At 69.7% G+C, this 14774-nt stretch overlaps 6 protein-coding genes across 6 annotated transcripts; 2 read left to right on the top strand and 4 right to left on the bottom strand.

Annotated features, from left to right (window-relative positions):
- Positions 1-1008: 1008 nt before the first annotated feature.
- On the top strand, positions 1009-1968 carry V1510DRAFT_367874 (uncharacterized protein; the record flags this gene model as incomplete). The annotated part of the gene is made up of 3 exons (XM_066931324.1): positions 1009-1123; positions 1153-1272; positions 1304-1968. The coding sequence occupies 3 exons, from the start codon at positions 1009-1011 to the stop codon at positions 1966-1968; spliced, it is 900 nt and encodes a 299-aa protein (XP_066787780.1).
- On the bottom strand, positions 1951-2758 carry V1510DRAFT_419903 (uncharacterized protein). Its single transcript, XM_066934371.1, has one exon. The coding sequence runs from the start codon at positions 2698-2700 to the stop codon at positions 2011-2013; it is 690 nt and encodes a 229-aa protein (XP_066787779.1). The 5' UTR covers positions 2701-2758; the 3' UTR covers positions 1951-2010.
- A 472-nt stretch (positions 2759-3230) lies between these two features.
- V1510DRAFT_396906 (uncharacterized protein) lies at positions 3231-4846 on the bottom strand (the record flags this gene model as incomplete). The annotated part of the gene is made up of 4 exons (XM_066931899.1): positions 3231-3592; positions 3623-4446; positions 4478-4652; positions 4684-4846. The coding sequence occupies 4 exons, from the start codon at positions 4844-4846 to the stop codon at positions 3312-3314; spliced, it is 1443 nt and encodes a 480-aa protein (XP_066787778.1). The 3' UTR covers positions 3231-3311.
- On the bottom strand, positions 4830-6191 carry V1510DRAFT_419896 (kinase-like domain-containing protein). The gene is made up of 2 exons (XM_066934370.1): positions 5083-6191; positions 4830-5053 (listed from the first exon to the last, which is right to left on the bottom strand). Exons 1-2 carry the CDS (start codon positions 5902-5904, stop codon positions 4985-4987), a joined length of 891 nt encoding a protein of 296 aa, XP_066787777.1. The 5' UTR covers positions 5905-6191; the 3' UTR covers positions 4830-4984.
- Positions 6192-7522: 1331 nt separating this feature from the next.
- On the top strand, positions 7523-11996 carry V1510DRAFT_431211 (SH2 domain-containing protein). Its single transcript, XM_066935422.1, has 2 exons — positions 7523-7801; positions 7834-11996. Exons 1-2 carry the CDS (start codon positions 7607-7609, stop codon positions 11857-11859), a joined length of 4221 nt encoding a protein of 1406 aa, XP_066787776.1. The 5' UTR covers positions 7523-7606; the 3' UTR covers positions 11860-11996.
- Positions 11997-12125: 129 nt separating this feature from the next.
- On the bottom strand, positions 12126-12756 carry V1510DRAFT_419893 (protoplast secreted protein 2). Its single transcript, XM_066934369.1, has one exon. The coding sequence runs from the start codon at positions 12605-12607 to the stop codon at positions 12158-12160; it is 450 nt and encodes a 149-aa protein (XP_066787775.1). The 5' UTR covers positions 12608-12756; the 3' UTR covers positions 12126-12157.
- Between the last annotated feature and the right edge of the window lie 2018 nt (positions 12757-14774).

Here is a 14774-nt window from a genome sequence, read left to right as displayed (position 1 = left end):
CGCCGGCAGCGCCATGCCGCCGGCCATGCCCGCCGCGAGGCCCGCGGCCAGGCCGGCCGGCATGCCCGGCACCAGGCCGGGCCCGCTCGGCCCGGCCGCCGGCGCCGCCGTCGGCCCGCTCGCCGGCAGGCTGCCGGGTGCCGTGGCCGGAGTCGCGCTCGCGGCCGTGTCCTGGTTCATGTGGATGGTCGGGTGCCGTGCACCGGATGCCTGCCGGTCAGCCCTCCGAAGCGCCACGCCTGCGCCGCCTGCGCCCCGATGGCACCCGCCGCCCGGGTCCCCCGTACCCGCCGGGCCACGCCCCGACCCGCGCCCGCCGCACCTACCTCTGTCTCGCGCGCCGCGCTGCTCAATCTGCTCTGGAGCGGGGCGCCCGTCTGCTGCGCTGATCGCACCTGTGTTCGTCGTGGGCTCGATTAACGGGATCCGATCATCAGCCAATCCAATTCGCCGATGACCTGCCGTCGCGCTCGAGCTCAATTGCGTGCTGCGCTGCCGAATGGCTCTGGGCCGAATCCGTTCGATAGACGCTGGAAGCCCGGCTGGATGGGAGACGACGATGGACGCCGATGGGGGAGGGTGCGTGTGTGTAGGGAAATCCTGTTTTCCGCTATTTTTTCGCTATGGCGGTTTGGCTGGCCTGTTCACAGTAGCAGAGGGGGCGATAAGGTAGGCCGGGTAACCCCCGCGCCCGCGCCGCGCGCGGCTCCCTCGCGCCCGCCGGCGCCGGCCGCCGCGGGCCTGCCGCGGCTGCCGGCCGCGGGCCCTGCGCAGGCGGGCGGGCGCGGCGCGGCGGCGGGGGGCGGGCGGGGGGCGGGCGGCATAACCGTCGCGCGGCGCGGCACGGCGGCTGCACGTGCCGGCTGTTTGCGGCCAGGCACCCGCCGCCCGCCACCGTGCGTTGGCGCGTGCGGCGGCGGGCGCCGCACGGCGTGCGGCGCTCGACCAGCCGCACGGCGTGCGGCGCGCGGCCCTATCCGCGCCCGCCGCGCCCCCCAGCACCCGACCATGTCGCTCGTCATCAACAGCACCGGCAGCTTCCCGCTGACGATCGGCCTGCATCCGCTCGCCGTCCTCAGCATCTCGGACTTCTACACGCGCGCGCACCTGTCGCGCACGCTGCGTAAGTGGCGCGTGGGCCCGCTGACGCAGTCATCGGCGGCCTGCTCGGCAAGCAGACCGGCCGCGACCTCTCGATCGAGCAGGCGTACGAGTTCCGGATCCGCGACGACCAGATCGACGAGGAGTACTTTGAGCGCAAGCTCGAGCAGTGTAGGTGCGCGCGCGGCCGCGCTGACCGCAGACAAGACCAACTTCCGCGACCATGACTTCCTGGGCTGGTTCTACGTGCCGCTGGAGGCGCCGTTCGAGCCGACGGCGGCCGTGCTGCCGATCCAGACGCGGCTGACCGAGCTGCTCGACAGCCCGCCGCTGCTGCTGATCCTGAACGCGCCGGCCGTGGCGGGCGCCGCGGCCGGCTCGCTGCCGATCAAGATCTACGAGCCGGTGGTGGTCGAGGGCGGCCGCACGGCGTTTGTGGAGGCCGCGCACCGCATCGAGTCGGGCGAGGCCGAGCACATTGCCGTGCTGCACGTGGCCGACGAGGGCAAGACGGACGCCGCGGCCGGCGACAAGGTGTCGAGCCTGCTGGCGTCCAAGGCCAGCGCGGCGACGATGCTGCTGCAGCGGCTGCGGCTCGTGCGCGCGTACCTGGAGCACGCGCGCGCCAAGCCCGAGCGCGCGCTGACGGCGGCCGACGACGAGATCGTGCGCGCGGTCGGCGCGCTGCTCGGCCGGCTGGGCTCCGCCGTCGGCAACCTGGACGAGCTCGCGCTGGCCCAGCAGGTCGACGCGCTGCTGGCCGCGCTGCTGGGCGTGGTCACGCGCGGCCTGAAGCTGTCGTCGGACGTCGGCGCCAAGCGGCAGGTCCTGGACGCCCTGCGCGACGACTACAAACGGTACCGCTAATGTATTGCTCTGGCCACGGCCGCCTGAGGCGCCCGCGCGCGCCTACTGCTTCTGGGCCACGCGACGGCCGTGCCGCAGCAGCACCACCGCATGGCCCATGTCCTCGGTGTCGACGTCGAAAGGCTCCCACCAGCGCTCGCCGTCGCGGACGACGATGCCGAGCTCGCGCGTGGCCAGCCAGAGCGCCACCATGGCCAGCACGTTGGGCTGGTGCACGAGCGCGCCGCCGATGACCACCGCGTCGCTCACGTAGTTCCACGCGCGCTGGACGAGCTGCAGCCGGCCGGCCGCGTCGTCCTCGAGGAGCCGCAGGACTCGGACGTAGTACAGCAGCACCCGGTACGGCAGCACCACCCGCAGATCAAAGCCCACCCCGGCCAGCAGGACGAGCTCGGTCGCGTACAGCCGCTGGACGTCGGCGTGCTGGACGCCGGTGCGTCCGCCGGCGGCCCGGAGGGCGCCCAGGATCTGTTCCTCGGCGGACGCGAGCTGGACCTCGTGCGCCTTGGTCGCGACAAAGAGCGCGGCCGCGCACGCGTCCGTGACGCCCTTGCGCGCGCGTGTGCCGACCAGGAACCGCTGGGCGAGCACGGCGGCCGTGCCGATGGTCTCCTGGGGCAGCCGCAGGATGATGCCGGCGGCCTGGACGAGTTTGCCGGCGCGGTAGAGGGTGGCGTAGTCGAGCGGCTGGGCGAGCTGGTCGGGCGCGAGGAGCGCGTTGGCGATGTCCATCGCGTGGATGCTGAAGAGGGGGGACGGTCGCTCCGGATCGCGCGCTGGCCTCGGCGCCGCGGGCTCTGGCTGATCTGGCGGACGAGCGCGCTGTGGCGCACGTGTGGCGCTGTGGCGCCGGAGCCCGCTCGGTGCGGCTCGTGCGGCTCGTGCGGCTCGGTGGCGGTGCCCCGGAGGTGCGCCTCGGGTGGCGGTGCACGCCGTCTTCCTCGCGCCCGCAAATTTGCTCCGCCATGATCGACCATCTCACGGAATTGCTCTTCCGCAAGCGCTCCGACGGCTCCGACACCCCGGCAGCCGTCTCTGCCGGCCCGGCCGCCGCCGACCCCTCCGCCGGCGTCCTCCCCGGCTCCGACTGCACCCTCTGCCGGCTGACGTCCGGCGGCATCCTGCTCGCCTCTGGCTCGTACTTTGTCTTCTCGCGCGCCATCAACGACTTCCCGCGGTCCGGCCACGCTGGCAGCCAGTACTACAAGGACGTCAAGCCGCGCAACGTGCGGTACGTCTACGGCGGGTCCAAGACCCTCGGTTTCATCTTTCTCGGGCTCGGATTCATGCGCCTCGGCGACGGCGTGCTCTGGCGGCAACGCTCGTGATGTACATAGCAAGCATTAGGACACAAACACGTCGACCACGTCGTCGACGGCGTAGTAGCCGACGATCTGGATCGGATCGGCCATGAGCTCGGGCGGCCGACCGCCGGCCGCGGCCACCGTCAGCGTCAGATCCGCCGGCAGGCTGAGCCAGCGGGCGACCATGACCCGCAGCCGACGCACCGGCGTCGTCCGCGGCACCGTCTTGATCAGCCGGCGCTCGCCGTGGACCAGGGTCAGCTGGACAAGCGACGAGCGCATGGACGGCCGCGCGGCCGGTTCGGGGGCTGCGCCGTGCGCTGGGTTAGCGTGCTCCGCGGCGTACGTACCAGCCACGAGTTCCAGCCACCGCGGGCTCGTGCGGTCCATGGGGGCGGTACCGGCGTTGACGCGGTGGTGCAGGTACAGCTCGGCGTCGAGCCGTTCGGCCGGCGCCACGCGCACGCCGTCCAGTAGCCCGAGACGACCGCCCCAGCGGCCGATCACGAGCGTGTGGGCCTCGCGCTCGGGCACGCTCGCCGTCACCGGGTTCCAGCGCAGCCGGACGCTGGTGACGCCGGCAAAGGTCGCTGCCAGCGCGTCCACATCGGCCCACGACGCCAGCGCGTTGTGCCGCAGGTCGAGCTCCTCGAGCGAGCTGGCGACGACGGCGGCCTTGGGCGCGGCCGCAATGGCGTTGTGCGCCAGCAGCAGTGTCCGCAGCCGCGGCAGGCCGCGTAGATCGGGGAACTCGGTCAGTTTGTTGTCGGACAGATCGAGCGCGGTCACGTTCCAGAGGCCGAAATCGAGGCTGGCGAACGCAAGCGCGTTGCCGCCGAGCAGGCACGTCTGCGCGTCTGGAAACAGCCGCGGCAGCGTTGCCAGCGTCGGCGCGTGCGGCAGCGTCGCCGCTAACCACACGGTTTCGACGCCGACAAACGGCGGCGGCGGGGCCGGCGGGGCCGGGCCCAGGTCCGCCAGCCGGCAGCCGGCCAGCTTGAGCGTGTGCAGGCGCGGCAGCTGCACGCAGATGGCGTGGACCGGCGCCAGCGACTCGAAGAGGTTGAACGACAGATCGACCTCGACCAGCTCCGGGCACAGCGCGGTCAGCCCGGGCGAGCTGGCGTCAATGCACATGTGGTCCAGGCCTGCGACCTGCAGGCGGTCGAGCTGGCTGGGGTCAGCGCGTCCGCAGCGGCACGTACGAGATGCGGGCGCGGTATTTGTCGAACCCGACGCGCTCGGCGCGCTTCGATCCAAACGCAATGTCGTCGTCGTCGTCGGCCTGGGCGGTGTACTTTGCGCGCAGCGCGGTCGCAAAGTCCACCGCGCCGTCGACCTTGGTGGCCTTGACGAACGAGCCCGCGCCGGGGACGGAGCCTGGGGTCAGCGGGGTCGGCGACGGACGCACATGCAAAGTACTGCACGCCGTCGAGCGTGCCCGAGTGCCTGCCGCGGGCGGGATCGTCCCACTCGACGCCGACAGCGGTGACGCCGGGCCAGGCCGGCACGGCGCCGACGAAGCGGACCGTGCCGAGGCTGCCGCCGACACTGATTCTCTGGGCGGGATGCATGGGGAGCGGACGGCGGCCGGGGGGGGATAGCTACGGGGCCGGGTAACGTTTACCCCTGAGCCGCGCGGCGTGCGGCGCGAGCCGCACGAGCCGCACGGCGTGCGGCGTGGGAAAGTATGCAATACTGTACAGCGGGCGCTAGACCGTGCGCGCCCACGACTCGGTGTCGATCGCGGCCTTCTTGACGTACACCATGTACGGGTCGGACTGGGTCAGCAGGCCCGGCAGCGACTTACCAGCAGCTCGCGCGGCGTCGGGCGCGCGTCCACGTCCTTGACGAGACAGCGCGAAATGCAGGCCCGGAACTCGGGCGAGAAGCCTTCGGCAGGCAGGGTGGGCACGGGCTCGTTGACGATCTGGTGCAGCAGGTCCAGGATCGACATCGAGAACGGCCCCTTCTCGAACGGAAAGTGGCCGAGGCCGAGCTCCATGAGCATCAGGCCGAGCGACCACACGTCGGACTTGACCGAGTAGGCCGCGCCCTGGATGCGTTCGGGCGACATGTATGTAGACGTGCCGACGAACGTGTCGGCGATCGAGTTGATGAGCTCGCCCGAGACGCCAAAGTCGCACAGCTTGATCTGGCCGAGCCGGTTGACAAGCACGTTCGACGGCTTGACGTCCCGGTGGATGATCCGGTTGAGGTCGTAGAGGTACGTCAGGCCCTCGACGACGGCCTCGAGCACCTTGCTGAGGATGGGCTCGGCCAGCGCGCCGTGCGCCTTGGAGATCCGGTCCAGCGAGCCGCAGTCCATGTACTCCATCAGCATGACCACGTCGCCGGTGTTGACGAACGCCTGGTAGTACGACACGATGTACGGCGAGTGGCAGTCGTGCATGATATTGAGCTCGCGCGCGATCTGCTTGCGCACGGCCGGCTTGGCCTCGATCTGGATCACCTTTTTGGCCATGATGGTGTTGGTCGGCAGGTGCAGGATCTTGGAAACAGTGCCGCCGTTGCCGGCGCCGAGCTCGGACAAGGTCTTAAAGTCCTCCAGCCGCAGGTCCATTTGGTACTCGAGTCCGATCTCGAGCTGCGAGAGCCGGCCGGCAAGCATGTCGGCGTACTTATCGGTCGTGCGCGACCCGGCCGCGTCCGCCGGACCGGCCGCGGCCTGCGCGTCCGCCGGCGGCGTCTTAGGTGGTGCCGCAGCCAGCGACAGCTTCTTGAAGTTGCGCCGGTTGAGCGACTTGGGTTTGAGGATGGTCTCGCCTGGCACTGGCGCGGGCGCGGGCACGGGCGCGGGAACGGGCGAGGACAAAGCCGCAGACACGGGCGCGGACACAACCGCGGACACAGCCGCGGATACGGGCGCAGGCACGGGCGCGGGTGCGGGCGACGCGGCCGGCGCCGCCGGCGCCGCCGGCGACGCCGCCCGCTCTGCTCGCTCCACGCGCAGCTCGACCCGCGGCTCCACGCGCTCCGGCCGCGGCTCGGCGCGCTCTGCGCGCTCTGCACGCTCGCGCGGGTCCGTCTCGCGGCCGTCGCTGCCGCTGGTCCGCGGCTTGGGCTTCTGCGGCGACGCTGCCACGATCGACGAGATCCGCCTCGGCCGCACGAACGGCGACTTTGCGCGTGCGGCCTCGTTGCTTGCCTGCTGGGCGCTCATCCGATCCTGTTCTTGAACACGGCGGGGAACTGCTCTGGCGACTGCGCCTTCTGCTGGCCTTAAGAAGAAGTCCAGGGAACCATCGGGCAAGCACGAAGGGTGCGAACTAAATTTAGTGTGCTATTAGTTGCTGTCGCCTGCCGGACCCATCGACACCCAGCGACCCGGCACGCCCGGGTATAGGCTAGCATACGCTTGTGAGACGCTACAGCCCGTATGTAGGTGAGGGCGCTACGCAGGAGGCATCCACGGGTCTGCGCCGGCGGCAACCCGTGGCGCCGGTCGTGCGCCGGCACGCAGCCGGACGGCGCTGCAGGAGCTTTGCTGGCCGGTGGCCAACGGCGGCGGCTGGGGCTGCGTGGGGCTGGCGCGTGCGGTGGTGGCCGGCCGGAGGGTCGTGCGACGCGTGGCCAGGGCCGGGTCGGGTCGGGGTCGGGGTCGGGGTCGGGGGCCGGGTCTGGGGGCGCGGGCCGGGTCAGGGCCGGACACGCGCCGGCGCGACTTGGCGCGACCCGGGTCGCTGCGGCTGCCAAGTCGCGGACCGTGGGCCGCTCCGACCCGCCGACCCGCCGCGACCTCCCCGCGCGGCGGCTGGCCGCGCGCCCGGCCAGGCCACGCACGACCCGTCTGGCGCTGCCGCCCCGACCCGCCGGCTCCCGCCCGCGCCGTGTGACCCGTCACCTGCGACCCGCCCGCCACCGCCGCCGCCACCGCCCAAACCCCGCCGCATGCCGCGACCCGGCCGCAGCCGCAAGCGTGACCTGCCTACGCGCCGCACGCGCGAGCCGCACCGCTTGTTGGGGCCGCTGTTACCGGCAGCGTCGGCAGCGCGTCTAGTCGTAGCACACGCGTGCAGATCGGCGCCGTGCGTGCCGGCCGGCGCGGTGGATCGCCGGGACCAGCGCGCCGGGCGGCCCAGCCGCGCGGCGCGGGCGGCGGAGGCGCCGCACGCCCTGCGGCGCGCACGTGACACTTACCCGGCTATCGCGGGCGCCGTGCTCCCGTCTACGGCCCTGCCCCCCGGCGTATTTCTGGGCATGTGTGCATCAAAAATTGCGTTCTACCAAACAGCTCCTCACGCACGACCGCACAGACGGAGATCTCTGGCGCGACCCAGGCCAGACCAATCCAGCAGCAGACACCAGACACGATGAGCGAGTTTGCGGATCGGCACGCGGAGGAGGTCGCGCACGGCTCGGACGATGGCTCGGACGTCGAGGACTACGGAGACGAGGACCGGCCGCGGCCGCACGACGACGCCGAAGATGGCGACGACGGCGACGACGGCGACGACGGCGACTCGTCCGAGGAGGACGACGAGGACGACGAGGAAGAGATGGCCAAGGTAGGGCGCGCGCGGGCGCGGGCTGACGGCAGATCCGCGAAGGCTTCATTGTCGACGACGACGAGGACGAGGGCCGGCGCGAGCGGCGGCGCAAGCGGCGGCGGCGCGAGGCCGCGCGCGAGCCGTCGGCGCCGCGCGAGGATGAGGACATGCTGGACGAGGACGATCTCGACCTGGTGATGGAGAACACCGGCATGGCGTCCAAGCGCGACGACCGCACATTCAAGCGGCTCAAGCGGTCGCGCGAGGAGGCCACGCAGGCGCGTGACGGCGGCCTGACCGACATCTTCTCGGACGGCGAGTCCGCGGGCGAGGCCGAGCCGCAGCCGCGGCGTGGGCTGCTGGACGAGTTCGACGGCTTCATCGAGGAGGACGAGTTCTCGGACGAGGAGCGCGCCGAGGAGGACCGCGCGGCGCGCGCGCCGTCGAGCCGGGCCGTGCGGCCCGAGGTGCGCGGCGTCGACGACGAGCAGCTCGGCGAGATCTACGAGATCTTCGGCGACGGCCAGGAGTACGCGTGGGCGCTCGAGGCCGAGGAGATGGAGGCCGAGGACGTGTACGAGGAGGAGGGCAAGACCACACAGCTCAAGGACGTGTTCGAGCCCTCGGAGCTCGAGGAGCGCATGCTCACGGACGAGGACAACGCGATCCGCGCGCGCGACGAGCCCGAGCGGTTCCAGCTGCTGCACAAGCCGTTCGCCACGTACGAGCTGGCCGACGACGAGTACGTGGCCGAGGAGGACTGGATGGTCGCCGAGATGGCCACGCGCAAGGCCAACTGGCTGCAGGACCACCCCGAGCTGGACGACCAGTTCCGGGCGGCCGTGCGCAAGGTGCTCGAGTTCTTCATCAAGGACCAGCTCGAGGTGCCGTTCATCTGGCAGCATCGCCGCGACTACCTGCTGCACGAGCTCTCCAAGAAGGGCGACGAGACATACACAACCGAGACCCTGCTCGACCAGGACGACCTGTGGTACATCCTGAACCTGGACACCAAGTTCCACTCGATCATCGAGAAAAAGCACAGCGTGCGGCGGATCTACAGCGCGATCCGCGTGACAGACGCCGCGTTCGAGTCGCTGTTTGCCGCGTCGCAGTCGCTGCCCGACTACCAGGACTGCGGCGACTACCTGCACTTCCGGTACTCGGCGCGACTCAAGGACGCCGCCGTGAACGCGCTCTCTGGCGACGGTGCCGGCGACGGCCCCACGCCCGGCGCGGTCAAGCGGCCGAACTCGCGCTACGCGGTCATCGAGCGCGTGCGCAGCGGCCCCATCTACAACGTCGTGCGCGCGTTCGGCATCACGGCCGAGCAGTTTGGCCGCAACTTCGCCGAGGGCAAGAAGCTGCACTTCACCGAGGACCCCTCGGAGCTGCCCGAGGTCGTGGCCGAGCGGTACGTCTACAACGGCACCGACACCAACGCCATGTACGACTCGGCCGAGGCGGTCATGGGCGCGGCCAAGAACATGTTTGCCAACGAAATCTTCCACGACATCGAGACGCGGCGGTTCATGCGGCGCAGCATCATCATCCCGCTGCTGCGGATCAACGTGCACGCGACCGAGAAGGGCCGGCGCAAGATCGACGTGACGCACCCGTACTACGAGTTCAAGTACGCGCGCAACCTGACCGTCGAGGACGTGCACGAGGACCCCGAGATGTTTGTGCGCATGCTGCAGGCCGAGGCCGAGTCGCTCGTGACGCTCAAGTTCACGCTGTTCAACTTCGACAAGATCGTGGCGCGCGTCGAGCAGAACTTCCTGTCGGACAACGTGTCGGACATCGCCGAGGCGTGGAACAAGGAGCGCCGCGAGGTGCTGCGCACGGCCATGGACCGGCTGATGGAGCTCATGCTCAAGGAGGAGCGCGAGAACCTGCGGACGTACGCGGAGCAGTACGTGGGCGTGATGGTGCGCAAGGCGCTGCTGGCCCGGCTCAACCAGGCGCCGTACAAGCCGGCCGGGTTCGAGTTCGGGACGACGCCGCGGGTGCTGACGGTGTCGTGCGGCATGGGCGAGAACAAGAAGGAGGCCACGGTGTGCTCGTTCGTGGACGAGGGCGGGCGGGTGCTGGAGACGGCCAAGCTGGGCGACATCCGCAGCGACGGCTTCCGGACGACGTTCGTGGAGGTGGTCAAGCGGCGTAAGCCGGACGTGGTCGGCCTGGCGGGCTTCACCGTCTTCTCCACGCGGCTCTTCCGCGCGCTGCGGGAGGCCGTCGAGGCCGAGAGCCTGACGGTCGCCGGCGACGAGGACGACGGCGGCGAGGACGAGCGGCCGCTCGAGGTGCTCTGGGTCAACGACGAGATCGCGCGGCTGTACCAGAACTCGGCGCGGGCCACGGCCGAGTTCGCGGACCTGGCGCCGCTGATGCGGTACTGCGTCGCGCTCGCGCGGTACATGCAGTCGCCGCTGATGGAGTACGCGGCCATGGGCGCGGACGTGACGTCGATCGAGTTCCACCCGCTGCAGGCGTGGCTGCCCAAGCCGTACCTGCGCAGCGTGCTCGACACGGCGTTCATCGACATGGTCAACACGGTCGGCGTCGAGATCAACGAGGCCATCAAGGTGCCGTACGTGGCCAACCTGCTGCAGTACGTGGCCGGCCTGGGCCCGCGCAAGGCGTCGGGCATCCTGCGGGCGATCTCGTCGCTGGCGAACGGGTACCTGAACGACCGGTACGAGCTCGTGACGAAGCACATCATGGGCAAGAGCATCTTCATGAACTGCTCGTCGTTCCTGCGGATCCCGGCGGACGACGGCGCGCTCAAGGTCGAGACGAGCGAGGTGCTCGACAGCACGCGGATCCACCCCGAGGACTACGAGCTGGCGCGCAAGATGGCCGCGGACGCGCTCGAGCTCGACGAGGAGGACCTGGTCGACATCGAGAAGCAGGGCGGCGTGGTCGCGCAGCTGATGGACGACGACCCCGAGAAGCTCAACGAGCTCATCCTGGAGGAGTACGCCGAGGAGCTGTGGAAGAACTTCAACCAGCGCAAGCGCGCGACGCTGGAGATGATCAAGGACGAGCTGCAGCAGCACTACAAGGAGCAGCGGCGCGCGCTCAAGGAGCTGTCGGACGAGGACGTGTTCGGCATGCTCACGGGCGAGAGCAAGAAGACGCTGGCGCCGGGCGTGGTGGTGCCGGTCAACATCCGCAAGGTCGGCGACCGGTACGCGGTCGCGCGGCTGGCGTGCGGCATCGACGGCAACATCAGCGCGAGCGAGATGACGTCGCGCGAGGACATCCCCCACCCCTCGGCGCTGTTCTACTTTGGCCAGACCGTGCGCGCGCTGGTGCTGTCGATCGACTACGAGGCGTACCAGGCCGAGCTGAGCACGCAGGAGAGCAAGATCGAGGGCGCGCTGCGCGTGGTGCCGCCGCTGCACGACAGCGACAAGTGGGACGAGTTCGAGGAGGACCGCGACCGCACCAAGTTCGCCGTGCGGCGCGAGGCCGAGCAGCGGTCGGCGCGCGTGATCAAGCACCGCCTGTTCCGGCCGTTCACGGCCGCGCAGGCCGAGGAGTACCTGGCGCCGCTCCAGCGCGGCGACCTCGTCATCCGGCCGTCGTCGCGCGGCGTCGACCACATCGCCATCACCTGGAAGGTCGCCGACAAGGTCTACCAGCACCTCGACGTGATCGAGCTCGACAAGGAGAACGAGTACTCGATCGGCCGGATCCTCAAGATCGGCGACGAGCGCTACACGGACCTCGACGAGCTGATCTTCATGCACATCCAGGCGATGGCCAAGAAGGTCGACGAGATGATGGCGTCCGAGAAGTTCCAGCGCGGGAGCATGCGCGACGTCGAGAAGTGGCTCAAGACCTACACCGAGGCCAACCCGAAGCGCGGCAACTACGCGTTCTGCCTCGACCAGAAGAACCCGGGGTTCTTCACGATCTGCTTCAAGGCGGGCCCGAACTCGTCCGTGGGCGCGTGGCCGGTGCGCGTCATCCCGAACGGCTTCTCGCTGCAGCGCAACGTCTACGGCGACGTGCGCTCGCTGTGCAGCGGCTTCAAGACCATCATCGAGGCCCGATACCGGCGGTAGGCCGCGTGTACAATAGCCGGGACTAGGCCCGGCCGGCGGGGCCAGACGGGGCCAGGGGCTGGGCGCCGCCGGCGGGAGTTCCAAAATATCAAAGACATCGATTGTTCAGTACAGTACATCAGGCGATCTCGCAGCCGCAGCAGCCCGGGGAGTCCTCGGTCTTGGCTGCGGCAGGCTTGTCGCCGGCAGCAGCGTGCTGGGGCGCGGCCGAGACGGCCGGCGCGGCCGGCGGGGCAGCGGCCGCGGCCGGAGCCGCGGCCGGCGCGTCCGCGGCGGCGCCATCTTCACCGCCATCTAGTCAATGCGCAATGGTCTTGTAGAAGGACTCGCCCTGGATCGTGGCGATCTTCTTCTCGAGGTCCGAGGGCTGGCGCGAGCCGTCGGCGCCGGCAAACATGCCGGCACCCCACGGCGAGCCGCCGTGGACCTCCGAGAGGTCGGTGAGCTCGCCAAAGGCCGACGCGTAGCCGAGCGGCACAAAGATCATGCCGTGGTGGATGTACGTCGAGAGCGTCGAGTAGAAGGTCGACTCCTGGCCGCCGCCCAGCGACGCGGTCGACACGAACTGGCCGACGTACTTGCCGGCGAGCGCGCCCGTCGCCCACAGCGACGACGTGTGGTCCCAGAACGCCTTCCACTGGCCAGGGAAGTTGCCGAAGCGGGTCGGCACGCCGAACAGGAACGCGTCGTTCTGGGTCAGCGTCTCGGGCGTGGCGATCGGGTACGCGGGCTTGGGCGGCGCGTGCATCTTGGTCAGGATGTCGTCCGAGAGAGTCTCGGCGACCTGGTAGATCGTGGCCTCGCCGCCAGCCTTCTCGATGCCGGCCTTCTCGGCCTCGGCGAGGGCGGCGATGTGTCCGTAGAGCGTGTAGATGATGATAGCAACCTTGACAGCCATGGCGAATTGATGGTGGACGAATTGGGGGGGTGCGGCTTTATATAGACCGCCGCGGCTGGCCACGTTGCCCCTGCCCGAACATGCGGCTACTGTGTTCCTTTGTCATAATCGGTCAGCGCGCAGTGCGGAAGGCGCACGCCATTCCGGAAACCCAATTGAGCCCGGCGCCGCCGCTTTGCTGCGGTAGGCCGGTCTTTGCGCCCGGGAAACGCGTAGAAAGATTCATCAGCTTTAGTCAAGATCGCCGATGCAGCTAGTTTGCCATGACAAATTCTTAATAATTTCTCCCAGCCACCACCGCCACAACTCAATGGCTGCTACCCCACCGGCGCCGCGGCCGCGACGCCACGCGCGCGATGCGGGGCCGCGCGCCTGCGGCGAACATCCGGCTGCCGCGGGTGCTGCCGATGGATGGCGCGAGGCTGCGCGGGCCCGCCAGGACGGCAGCCGGATTCGATGCGAGTGGCCGCACCGCCACGTCGCATTAGGAGTGTCCCAATGCGGTTAGATTGTCTTCCGCATGCGGACACAACCACGTCCGTCCGTGCTAGCCCAGACCGCTGCGGACGCGCTGCCGAGCCCTAAGAGGGTGCAAGCCGCATGACGTGCGGCTCATGCGCCGCAAGGAGTCGGCCGGACCGCGTCGCGAGGTCTGTGCCTGCGCGGCAAGCACAAGCGAGCACGTGCACGTCTGTTGCGCGGACGAACGGCAAATGTTCAATAGACTACGGCTTGTTTGGTAGACCGTGTGTGGAGTCACACAGTCTTGTTTGGTAGATCACAATGCTGCATGGGTACTGTTAGTAAAGTGTGGTATATTTTAGTACACCGTAGCATACTGCGGGTACACTGTTGGTAGGCCAGTACACTGTTGTAGATCACAACCCGCGGGTCGGCCGGCGGGTCGCCGTACAAGACGCTAGTTGCGAACAGCAGCGCTGCGGGATCTATGATCCGCCGGTGGCCCGACGGCGAGCCGCACGGTCACCAGAGCCCGCCAAGACGGGTGGGCCCGCGGCGAGTCGTCGAAAGGCCGCTCAGAGACAGCGCCGCACTCTGTGCGGCTCACACAGCCTCTGCTTTAAGTGCGAGTCCACGGCGGCCTCCCACAAAGTCGCCGCCGGAGGCTCGCTGCACTGAGTGCGGCCTCCGTCGGTGGCTCCGCCGAGGCTGCCGCCGCAGACGTACCCGAATTGCCGCCCACGGCTCGGAAGCCGTGGCTGCGGTGGCCGTGGCTGCGTAGCCGTGGGCGAATGCCGGCCGAACAGGCCCCTTCAGGCCGTCGGATACGCCGACGGCTTCTCTATGGCTGGCCTCTGCACGATGCCCGAGGAGGCGACGGATTCGTCCTGATGGCGTTCCTTTGCAGATGCCGTGTCCCTTTGGGGTCTGCGGCCGACGGACGTCCGCCGACAGCCACGACGCAGTTGCCGGCGGACGCCGCAGACCCGCTCCAGCAGCCGAGGGACACCCGCTGCAGTAGTCGGTGGCCAGCCCGCGCAGTCGCCGGCTCCCGCTGGTTCCCCAAGCTGCCGTGTCCGTCTCTCTGAGGGCGGGGACTTGGCAGGACCGTGGGCTCGTGCGCTAGTGCTTAACTATGATTAAGCTGCCGCCACACTATAGCTGGCCAAGGCTGGGCGGGATGAGCTGGAGGAGGTCGTAGCAAACTGGACTGGCTGGCTGGCCGAGTCCGTGCGGTCTGGCAGGGCCGAGCGCGGTGGTCTGGTGTGGCGCGTGAAGCCAGACTGTGGACCGACACAGTCAAGCTGCCGCTCGGGCTGTGCTCTGCTCGGCACTGGAGGCTCTGGCCAAGCCTGGACGGGCTCTGGATCCGAGCGGCGTTTGAGCGAGCGGGGTCGCGTTGCGTGGATCTAGGCGTGCGGGATATGGCAGACGCCGGAGGACGCCGGGGCGCCGCAACGCAGACGCCGAAGCGCGGAAGCACATGGGCCGGCCGCACCAGACGCCGTAGCGGAGCGCCCTCCCAGCCGTCGAGAGGAGACGTCGGGCAGCAGTG

The sequence above is a fragment of the Dipodascopsis tothii genome (genome assembly GCF_038497935.1).
Source record: "Dipodascopsis tothii strain CBS 759.85 unplaced genomic scaffold V1510scaffold_24, whole genome shotgun sequence".
NCBI classification, from domain to species: domain Eukaryota; kingdom Fungi; phylum Ascomycota; class Lipomycetes; order Lipomycetales; family Lipomycetaceae; genus Neoaidaea; species Neoaidaea tothii.
The sequence above is the reverse complement of the archived record's forward strand: the minus strand, read 5'-3'. Positions and strand labels throughout refer to the sequence as shown.